This window comes from Physeter macrocephalus, chromosome 6 (assembly GCF_002837175.3).
Source record: "Physeter macrocephalus isolate SW-GA chromosome 6, ASM283717v5, whole genome shotgun sequence".
NCBI classification, from domain to species: Eukaryota; Metazoa; Chordata; class Mammalia; order Artiodactyla; family Physeteridae; genus Physeter; species Physeter macrocephalus.
The window spans coordinates 63,574,040-63,586,129 of record NC_041219.1 but is presented as its reverse complement, the minus strand read 5'-3'; the positions used below and the strand labels follow the sequence as shown (position 1 = coordinate 63,586,129).

At 37.3% G+C, this 12,090-nt stretch overlaps 1 protein-coding gene across 1 annotated transcript in view; it reads left to right on the top strand.

Moving 5' to 3' along the window:
• Positions 1-10,729, top strand: part of RERG (RAS like estrogen regulated growth inhibitor) — a 102,566-nt gene extending 91,837 nt beyond the window's left edge. The window contains exons 4-5 of the mRNA XM_007113696.4: positions 8,454-8,527; positions 10,076-10,729. Of these exons, the coding sequence (XP_007113758.1) occupies positions 8,454-8,527; positions 10,076-10,483 (482 nt within the window). The 3' untranslated portion in view covers positions 10,484-10,729. The remainder of the gene's footprint in view (positions 1-8,453; positions 8,528-10,075) is intronic.
• The last annotated feature ends 1,361 nt before the right edge of the window (positions 10,730-12,090 follow it).

Genomic DNA, 12,090 nt, shown 5'->3' with positions numbered 1-12,090 from the left:
ATGCCATCTGCACTTAGAACCCTGTGGAATTTTAATGAATAGAATGAAATCAGGTCAAACCAGAGACAAGAAGGAAATGGGTACAACTTGATGCTCTTCCGTCAGTAAACGTAGCATCATTCTAGTGGGAGAAAGAGGATGCAGCGGTCGTGGCTAATTGGGTGTGGGAGAGAATGGCATGGAGAGGATAACAGTAATATAAAACTTGTGAATGCTCGTTTGGGGAAAATGTATAGATAAACTATGTTTCTCCCCCTCTTCTCTCCAATGAATCTGATTTAAGCCTATTTAAAAAATAAAAAGGAAGCAGCAAAAATTGATATCTGTGGATCTTGAAAGTAGCAGTAGTGTTAACGGATGAGGTATTCGTCACATGTATTTTTCATAGTCCAAAGCAGAGTCCTTATTCGTAATCTATTTAGGTCTCATCTTCAAAATAACACTGAAAATCCATGGGTTCCAAATTAAGCTAAGATTTGACTCTGAATTAAGCCTTTGAGTTTTTGTTTGTTATGCTTCGGGACCTCAGCTGGTTTTGTAGAGGTCAACGTCTCTGAAATCCATATGAAGAGGGAGAGGCATACATCATTTCATTACCAGGCACAGCGTCCCAGACCGAGTTGGCCTTACTCAGAATGATGAAGTGGGGCAAGGTGATTCCTGGTTTGTTTTTGTGTTTATCACTACAAGGTTACACACATTCAGTTTAAAAGGGGGCTTTCTTTCCCCTTGTCCTCATTTCATTGCTTTCACTCATTCATCTGTCAAGTATGTATTAAATGCCTCCTATGTGTCAGATGATTCTAGGTGCTGAGGATAAATCAGTAGGCAGGGGAGAAAACATGGGCTTCGGTTGAACTTACAGTCTAATGAAGAGGGAAGAGTCAATAAACAAATATATACATGTCAAATAGTGATAAGCATTACAAAGGGAAACTGAACAGGGAAGGGGAAAGAGAGTGATCTTATATTTTATCTAATCTTTAACTTTTTAATCTATAGAATTTATTTTAGTGAGAAGTAACAGATGAAGACCCAACATCTTTTCCAAATAGTTGACCAACTGTCCTCCTATTATTTATTAAACAATCCCCACCTTTCCTCACTGCTTCCAATGCTGCCTTTTTCTCATACATGGGATCATGTACGTGAGGATGCAGTTCTAGATTTGCTTTTCACATCCAATGCCAGTACCACACTCTTTTCATAATTGTATGTTCCTGAGAACATGTTGAAACCCAGTAGAGAAAGCCTTCCTTCTTTACTTTTTTACAGAATTATCTTGGCTACTATCTCTAGTTTATTCTTCCAGGTCAATTTTTAAAACTCTATCATAACATGACATAATTTTTATTGGAATTGCATTAAAACTATAAATTACTTTGAGAAGATTCACAGCTTTAAGATATTTAATCTTTTAATCTAAGAGAACAGCATGTCTCTACATTCATTAATCATCTCTGTTTTTGCTTTTAAATAAAAAGTTTTTCAACATCAATAATTTTTAACATGTTTTAATATAGCCACAATCTAATCTTAAGATGATATACGTGGATCTAAAAATGCACTTGGTTTGAAAAAAATCATTCATTATCTATTGTTTGCCCCACCTAAGTAAATGCTTACTCTCCTCATATTTTTATTACTTATCTAAGTTTTATAAAGATTACAGTCCCTGAGAATCTTAATAATTTATGGGGGTTTAATAGAAAAATACTAATTTTATTTAGCAGTACATCTCAATGAAAGATGACGCTTCTAAAAAATGATCTCATAAAATTTTTGAGCTCTCTCTGAATGTGTTCTAGTAACTAATGTTACTTTAATTAGTCTTGGGTGAACCATTTTCCCTTTGGTTTTATTCCTTCTGAAAAACGACAGCTATTAATAGAAATCTCCTGCATCAGTTATCTGTAACTCGGGCTTCCTTCACTAAGAATAATGAAATTTTATTGAGTGACCTTGTACCGTGCTGCTCCAAAAGGATTGCAGCTGCTAGGCAACAAGAGTGCTCATCTGACTTCAGGAGTATCAGATAGATGACTCACTCCCAGGTGAGGCTTTCAATCAGTCACCCTGGAAACTGGATGTGTGTGTGTGTGTGTGTGTGTGTGTGTGTGTGTGTGTGTGTGTGTGTGTACACTCATGTACTAGAAGTCACTAATGTTCTAGCCTACAGGAGTTTCCAATCCATCTGATTCAAGATGAACCAAGCATTTCCTGTATGTAACTTCATAGTACTATTATAGAGTTTCAAAACCACCACCCAAAGGGAAAGCTACCTTAGAAAGTAAAATGGCATATTTGCAAAAAACAGTTTTGAATTCTGAATGCACAGCCCTCCTCAAAAACATGGGGCTGTTTTTCAACCTGTAACAGAATTATTGCTCCATGAGAAACTGAAGACTATGAACTCCATTCAACATGTTAACAACAAGGGAATATCTATCGCTCTGAGATAATTCTGTAAAGAAAATGCTTGCCAATATAATAGCAAGTGATTCCCAAAATTTAGATTTTTTTTTAAGGAGAGGAACTATCACAGGAATTCCAATTAGGGATGGAGGCTCAGAGGGTGAGGGAGAATTAAACTCACATGCTGGTGGCACTTACATTTCATAAAAGAAGGAAATAGTATTAACCTCCAAGTGTTTTGAAGGATATAATCTAAAAAAAAATGTCAATCCCTTACATTGGACAATTTTAGTTTTCCTTAAATTTTTCTCATTTCGCCATGGACCAGTGAAATCTTTGTCAGAGGCCAGAGCTGGTCTGTGAATTGCATTTGAAAACCACCACTGAAGCCTATAGGATTTGGGACTTGGACCACCTAACCAGGAAAAACCCCTGATTGATGGAGGCGGCAGTAGTGTTCTGGCTGCAGGACAGCTTCTGTGTTCTGATTAGATTCCAAGAAAAGAACTGAATCTCTACCTCTGAGAGTCATATTACCTTCAGAAAATGCTGATCATGGTAGAGAACACAGACAAAGGCTTAGATCGTGTACAGTTGTGTGTGTATATGTGTACTTCTGCTTGTTGGGGGCAGTTGGAGAGACAGAGAGAGACTACTACTACCTAGGAGGCACCCTACTCTGTGTTTGAATGGATTATGGTGTCTCTACTTGGTTAGTAAAGGCTCAGACAAGAGTGAGGGTAGGAAATGGGAGACATATTGGACACACTGACACTTTGATTTTGAGATTGGTTCTTCCTGCCTGCATCACAATTCCCTCTGCTTGGAAAGGCTCATTCTAAGAGAGAGACACACCCAGAACAAATGCTCTCAACTGGATACTAAAGCAGAGGTGCTCAGACAACTCACAGAACTATTTAATATTGGCACAGCAAGGAACTTTGAGATCGTCATTTGGCAAATAAGGAAACAAGTCCAAAGAAGTAAATTTATCCAAGATTACGTGGCTAGTTTGTGGTTAGACCAGCAATAGAACTCCAGTTAGTACAATTCCCACTATAGCATAAATCAACATTACTAACTGTCATTGTTACTGTACTAGCCAAATGTCCATATGAATATGTTGAAATTTGCAGAAGAGCTAAATTAGTAAAAGGATTAATCACACGAAACATCCCTTTGAGCGTCAGTTTCTTTTAGTATACAAAATATACTTGTTTATAAAATGGTAATGAATATAGGTTATAAATCATGTATCTCTCATATACAGTGAACTTCAGATATATGTTTTATATATATATATTTAATATGCCTAATTCCATCTTGAAACTAATATTGACCTTAACAGTATACAATATTTGGTTCATTTCAAAGTATCTCTTAAACAATCATTCTCCCTACCATTCAAGAAAAAAGACTAAAAATTACCATCCTCTGTTAGTATGAAAAAAAGAAAAGTGTTTCCACCCTCCAAACACATACACATTTATTCTTATGTTTTAGAATGAATAGTAGAGTTTCACTCCAAAGTACTTAGTACATTTTTTAGAATTATCTTCGGGTAATTCTAGCACACGGATGTACAACGTTTTGCCTCTGTAAGCAATGTTTCCACTGTTCTACATGTAAACATGGGTTCCTAATGAGAGAGAGAAGGGGCTTAAAGAAAAAAATGCTTCAAATGGCATGAAACCAGTGTTCAGCTTAGATGAAATCACTGCTGCCACCCGCTGCTCTGTCTGTGGCTAACATTCCCTCATTTCCTGCCTTTCAACGTTTCCGTTTCGGTTAACAAATAGCCAAAGAATCACACGACTTCATAGCATTTTCATTATATTTTATTCCCCCCCTACTGTGACCTTCTGTGGTTGAAATACATATCCTATTTATCATGGAGGCAACTGAGAAAAATGTCCCTGTCTGTCAGACAACTTTTGGTGCAAAGAGATGGGCTAGAGCCCAGAACTCTGTTTTCCAGGCTCCAGGGCTGATGCCAGCCCTGGAGGCAGCGCAAGGGTCACTTTCAAAGGGAAGGCAGCGCAAAGGTCACTGCAGAACAGTGGAGAGAGAACAAAAAGGGCATGGATCCTAGCTGTGTGCTGCCCTCTGGCCTCTCCTCTTCAGGCTGGAACACTGAAGATGAAAAGGAAATAACTGAGAGAAAACTTCTAGATGAGTAGTTACTGTAAATGGTATTTTAGAGTATTCAATTAGACAAAACAATAATCTCCCACTTAACATAGAAGAGTAGGGGGATGGAATGATCTAGAATTGAGAATCATTGTACATACCACATAAGGATTACGTATTACAGAAAAATGACAGTAACGTAAAATACACTTGTTCAAATCTATTGAACATAATCCCATTTTCATTTTTTAAAATGGAGGAATAGTGGTTTACAATAGTATATTAGTTTCAGGTGTACAACATCGTGATTCAATTTTTTACAGATTACACACTATATAAAGTTTTTATAAACTATTGGCTATATTCCCTGTACTGTACATTTATTTACAATAGCCAAAATATAGAAGCACCCTAAATGTCCGTTGCCAAGTTATCATTTATATGTGGAGTCTAAAAAAACAAAACAAACAAAACTTCATTTTAAAATTTTATTTTTCAGAAAATACATTCGCAATGGGCCATGCCTGTGGCAATGATCATTACACACGACTGATGTCAGGTCAAAGGCTAGCTTGGCTAGCTTATGCTGCTTAGTTAAGTTTCCTTTCTGTGGCTTCTATTTTGAGTAGGAGATTTGATTTACAGCAAAGTTACTTAAAACTGTGGTCAGAAAAGAGCTGTAAAATAGTTGATGAGCTGAAGAAATGAAAGTCAGAAACATGAGACAGATAGAGAGGAAATGAAATAAAAACACTGGTTTACTGGCTACCCTGATGAGAAAGAAACTTCTAGGTTTTAGTTAGTTGCTTGGTTAGTGATTTGGGTACTTGAAGTGCAAATAATTGAGTTAATACTTAAGTTAATCATGCTGCTGTTTTCCTGGCACCACGTCACGTGTATGTGAAGCCTTTATATTACTTCACTTTATTTTTCCTGCATCCCCTCTTCTGACATCATTGCCCTCCTCTTTCCCATAGGTACATAATCTAATATGGTTGCTACTTAGCACAGTGGTTCAAAGACTAAATTCCTAAAGCCAGTCTTCTGGGTTCCAGTCTCAACTGCACCATTTACCACTTAACACCTGTGTGACCTTCAGCAACTTATTCAATATTGTTGTGCCTCAGTTTCTTCACATAAAATGGATCTGATAGTAATACGTACTGCATGAAATATTTGTAAGGAATAAATGAGTTAACATAAGTAAAGCAGTTAGAACCATTCGTGTTCAAATGATAAGCAGTATGTGCTAGCTATTACATATTTTTTGAAAAAAGTATTTTTCTATATATGCATATACTTTAAGTTTATATACATTTTATCATGCTGTAGATCTACCTATAGAGGTAATCATGTGTTTTTTTTTCTTTAGTCCTTTAAAGTGTTAATTGCACTAATAGTTATAAACACTTTGCATTACTGAAATAAACTCTACTAGTTTATGATGTACTTTTCTCATTACACTGTTGGATTCAACTGGGTAATATTTTATTTAGAATTTTTGAATCTATGTTTAAGAATAAAATTAGCCTACAATTTTTTTCTCTTTTCTCTTCATATTACTTTTGCAATACTTCTTGTTGGAGTTCGTGTAATGGGGGGCTATTCTTTTTTTTTTTTTTCTAGAACAGCTTGTTTAATGTTTAATAGCAATCTCCTATAAAGCCAATTGAGTGTAGTTATTTCATTATGATAAAGAGAAATCTACAATCAGCATTTAAATTTCTTTACCCACTATTGATCTACTTGTGTTCTATGTCTCATTGCACCAATCTGTGTATTTTTTTCTCTCACAGAATTTATCAAGTGTTTGAAATTTGTTTGGTATACAGTTCATAATATTATTTTATTTTTATTACTATTTCACCAGAATGGGTAATTATTTCCCCTTTTTATGCTAAATTTTGTTTGATCGCACCTCCTCTCTTAATTTATTAGTCAGTATTGCCGGATTTTTATCTTTCCTCCACTCACCTTTTTTTTTTTAAATTTTTCAAGCACCATGCTTTGGTTTTGTTAACCTTATCTAATTTTTTCTACTGTTTTCTCTTTTACTTCTTTCCTTATATCTTCTTGGATTTATTCTGTTTTCCTCTTCTAACAGTTGAGTTGAATAATTTGCTCACTTTTTTCAGTTCTTCCTTTTTGTCATGTCATCATTTGGAGTAAGACAAGTACATTAGCTCACTCAAACCTGCCTCTGGTCTCTTCCCCCACCTCCAACCTGATATACTGTTGTTATCTAGAACTGTAATTCTGGATTGCTTTTGTTGTAGTTTCATTGCTTTGCTTGACTCCATTAGGATCTTGAATTCAGTTTTGCTGATGAGAAGCCCAGGGTCAATCTGAATCACATGCTTCTGTAGGTGATGTGCTTTTTCCTTTAGATCCTTTAAAATTTTCCTCTTTGTCATTGATATCCTTACATTTTGTTGTAACAGGTTGAAACGTGGGGCTTTTTTCCTTGTGTGTCCTGTTAGTTCCTTTTTAAAATTTATTTTATTGAAGTATAGTTGGTTTACAATATTGTGTTAATTTCTGCTGTCCAGTGAAGTGATTCAGTTATACATATATACATGCTTTTTCATATTCTTTTCCATTATGGTTTATCACAGGATATTGAATATAGTTCCCTGTGCTATACAGTAGGACCTTGTTGTTTATCCATTCTATACTGTCAGTCCTTTTGATATGAAGTTGTTCAATGCCTCTCATCCTGGGAAATTCTCAGTCACTACAACCTCAAATATTTTCCATTCTTCTATGTATTTTATTCTCTCTTTGAGGCTCATTTTATAGTTGAAAATAACATGTCTATTTCTTCTTTTTTTTTTTTCCCGGTACGCGGGCCTCTCACTGCCGTGGCCTCTCCCGTTGCGGAGCACAGGCTCCGGATGCGCAGGCTCAGCGGCCATGGCTCATGGGCCCAGCCGCTCCGCGGCATGTGGGATCTTCCCGGGCCGGGGCACGAACCTGTGTCCCCTGCATCGGCAGGCGGACTCTCAACCACTGCGCCACCAGGGAAGCCCAACATGTCTATTTCTATTATCCATATCTCTTATATTTTACTTTCACATTTTCCTTCTTATCATTTACTAGTGACTTCTGGGAGAGTTCTTCACCCTGAACTTCATCAACTTAATCATTTATTGAGTGCTTTATGACAGTTGTTCTAGTTTTCATATAGAGCAGCACCATTTTAACTTCTGGTTTCCATTTCATGTTCAGGGGCACACTCAGTCACCTAGGGCTCTTGCCCTGGCTAACGTCTTCCTGACTCCAGCAGAGCTTGGGGACTACTCTGATATTATCCTACCGGCCTCCGGCTGGTATTGAACTGCTGCCATTTTTCTACCTTGAAGAGGCAACATGAACTCTGCTTTGTTCCCTCTCCCCTCCATGCTGCCCAGCCCTCTTCTATGTTGGGTAACTGTTCCTCACCAACCCCCAGTCACTGGGGTCCAACCACCTTCTACTGCCCCAAGGGTCCCTCATAGCTTTACACAGTCATTTTTTACATGGATAGCCTTCCACTTCCCTCTAATGTTTATTACATTCCTAGGGTTGATGTCTAGATAGAAATGAACAGCTTCTGTCTATATGCCATCTTGTCAGGAACAGGAATTAACATGATTCCAGAAACTGGATTTTTAGGAGTATCAAGGTAGAATGCACTTGTGGGAATCACTTTCTCATTTTAGGATGTAGAGGCCTCCTTCTAGAAGGAAGAGAGCATCAGGAAGCTGGCCTCATAGGAGAAAATAATAAGAGGCAAAGACTTCCTGGGATGCACATTCCCTTATGCTATAAAAACAGACATACTCCTGTGACTAATTTGTAATTCTAAGCATCAAATTAAATCATGCACTTATTTACCTTTTCACCTTCTTTTTTGCTCCTTTCCTCAGAATCAACCTACCGACACCAAGCAACCGTTGATGATGAAGTTGTCACCATGGAGATACTAGATACTGCTGGCCAGGTGAATGAGGAATAAGCTAAAATATTTTCTGGATCAAATAAAAATGAGATGTGCATAATATGATCAAAATGAAGATACTTTCCTATAATTAACTAATGATGCCTAAAGACTTTTTAATTGAATTATCTAGTTATTTTATATACAATATTAACTTATTTGCAACAGTATTAACTTATTTGCATATGCATCCTTATGTAAATTACCCAGTACTCCAAAGGGGTTTTGAAAATATCATAACATTCATATAATATCATCTAGAATAGAATTGCCCACCTATATTTTGGGGAGTTGGCGAGATCTCCCAAAACTCCCATTGGAATGCTGTGATAAAGTTAAACAGATATCATTACTGGAGAAGTTCTCAGAGCCTTAATATGCTTATGTATAAGGTGAATCTTTAAGAAATTTACTATATATTATATTCTAAACTTATATGACCTTAGAATCTTTTTTTGGAATACTTTATTTTAAGAATCCCTTCTGTAATATTCTTTTCAGACCTCACCACACCCGACTGAAAATTTGAGCCACATCACTGAACAATAGTAACTTATTTTAAAATGAAACTAATATAAATTTGTTTTGTAGCCAGTCGTTCTGAAATTATAAACAAGTTCATAGGTAGGTTTGGTTCCCACGATTAGGCATGACCACTAAGAATGAGAGTTAGGCAGCTGAAAGAATTCATGGTGCTTTTCAGTTACTTGGGATCCCAAGAAGACTTGAATTAAAGTATTTAATCCAAGAAATATACTTGCAGCTAATTATACAGTTTTCCTTCTCATCACTACCTGTTCCCTATATATGCTCTCACCTTCCAGCACTGATTCTAAAGAGGGGCAGCAGGGAAGTACTTGCCTGCAGAAGTCATTTGAGCCTATAAAGGCAATGCATTTTCAAATCACACATGCTACCTTCTTGGGAAGGAAGGATCACCCACTTTGAGAATCACTGCACATGAGGTTCTGTCATTATTGGGACTGCGTAATATTGGGAGGGTGCTGAGATAGAAAAAGAAGCCAAAATCCCCTGGCTTTGAGTTTGACTCTCTATACAATTTTTCACTGTTTTTCTGTCCTGGGGGCTAATTGTGTCTAATCTGAAGAGAGAAAAAAATTAAAAAAAAAAAATCAAAACCACTTCACTATGCCGTGCCTCTAATTCTGATCTCAAAGGATGGGATAAGGTCTACTTGTCTGTTACCTATTGGCCAATTCTTTATTTGTGATGAAAAGTCTCAGAGGCAATATGCTCAACTAAGAGTATAACTTCTTTATAGTTCTTGGGATTACACACTTAATGATGTGGCAAGAAAACATTAGAAGCCGAAAGTTAGGTTCTATGCAGTTAGAAAATGTTTAGTTCCCTAAGTAATGCGTCTACTCCAAACTGATTGAGAAGGTCAGCTTGTTCAGGCAGACTACCAAGAAATTTTAATGACACTGAATATAAGGAATAGTCATTAAGGGATCACTGTTAGCATTTGCAGCATCTATACATGGCAATTACTGCCAGGTCTCCCGACTGCCGTATTTTCCTTGCCAACAGGAAGACACCATTCAGAGGGAAGGACACATGCGATGGGGGGAAGGCTTTGTGCTGGTCTATGATGTTACTGACCGAGGAAGTTTTGAGGAAGTGCTGCCACTTAAGAACACCCTGGATGAGATCAAAAAGCCCAAGAATGTGACTCTCATCTTGGTTGGAAACAAAGCTGACTTGGACCACTCCAGACAGGTTAGTACAGAAGAAGGGGAGAAGCTGGCCACAGAATTGGCATGTGCTTTTTATGAGTGTTCTGCCTGTACCGGGGAAGGGAACATCACCGAGATATTCTACGAGCTGTGTAGAGAGGTACGTCGCCGGAGGATGGTCCAGGGCAAGACGAGGCGACGCAGCTCCACCACGCACGTCAAGCAAGCCATTAACAAGATGCTCACCAAAATCAGCAGTTAGGCAGCTCTGTTCTTGTGAAGGCCCTGCTCAGGTGGGTTGGGTAATTGGAAACACTTTCTTGCCCTTTTTCCCTTTTCCCCCCTCAAATAAAAGAAAATACTCCATTCCTTGTTCTGACTCTGGGAAACATCTGGGCTTCCCACTGGTCCCAGCCTCCCATATGTTGGGAAGTTATAGTGTTTTAATGCAATTTCAGTGCTGACAATCTCTCTTTTGCCTGCTTGAATAAAATATGCTCTATTGCAGTCTGAACATGTAATCACCAGATTCTGCAATGGCTGTGTTCATATTAAGCTATTTTTAGGCATCCTCACCTTGCTTCGATAGGTGGAAGTCTTTTCAAAGGCATTGTTAAATTCCATCCTTGTCAAAGTCTACAAATGATCACCCTAAAAGTCTAAGATAATAGAAAATACAGTGAAAACACAGGAAGAGTACCTAAGATGTTGGACCAGGGAATAGAGACTTAGTTTCTATTTGAAGTGAGGATTTTTCTGAATTATCTTAAATCATCTAGTTGTTCTTTAACCCTTGTTTTGTTCTTAAATTCAAACATGCTCTCACAAAGTTTTCCATTGTCATAGAGAGTTTCATTTCAATTTGAGTTGGTTCTCTCCTTGATCTATTGATCATTGCACCCTAATTCTTCTTCTGTGGCTCCAACAAGATTTAATTATAACAAAGGCAGCAGGACCCCTCAATTCAAATCCTCCTGGACCATTTCTCACCAAGCCCAGGGCGATGTAAAGACAAAAGGAATCTTTTCACCAAGCCCTGACTTTATTGAATGCTAATAGAGGATTTGGAATTAGAGGCGTCTGGTTCATTTCTCTCTCTGCTTATCATCTTAGAAGAAAGACAACATTCAAAACAACAGGAAAATTAAGAATGAGGCTTAACTACCCTTCTGTTGGGGAGCCCAGGCTTTGTAGCAGGCACAGTAAGAAGAACCAGCCTCTGATTCATTGAGTTGGCTACGGGGCTTCTAATATTTCAGATAAATTAATTCACTTAGGAGAATTCAGAAAAGAATGAGTGATTAGAGTTCATATACCCGAATAAATGCGTATAAAACAGATTCTTATATTGCGAAAGTACAGTCTATAATTGATAAAGCTTTATGATTCTTTTTTCCCTATTATGCCCCCATATATCAAGATTTGGGCACTTTATTTTAGAAGAAAATATATATCTTTTACATATGTGTGTATTTATAAATGCATAGATATATGTATAAAAATTTGTAAGAGTTGGAGGCTTTAATTCACCAATGCATTTGGACAACTCAGTGTAACTGACTATTTTACGTGAATATAATAAAAAGCATAATTTTCACATTCTGTCACATTCAGGCAGTCTTTCTTGTGATAACATAAAAAGTTTGTAGTTTTAGGAGAGACTTCAAGAGATTGTTGGATTGCAGAGCTGACGATTCAGTGAAAGTGATATAGAAAAGAAGCACCTGAACAGCTCTGTTCTTGTGAAGGTCCTGTGGAGGAGGGTCAGGTAATTGGAACCACTTGAATATAACAATAGCTACATTTTTAGAGTGCTTAGGTGCTACTTTAGGCGCCTTATGTATTATCTCATCATATTCTCACAATACC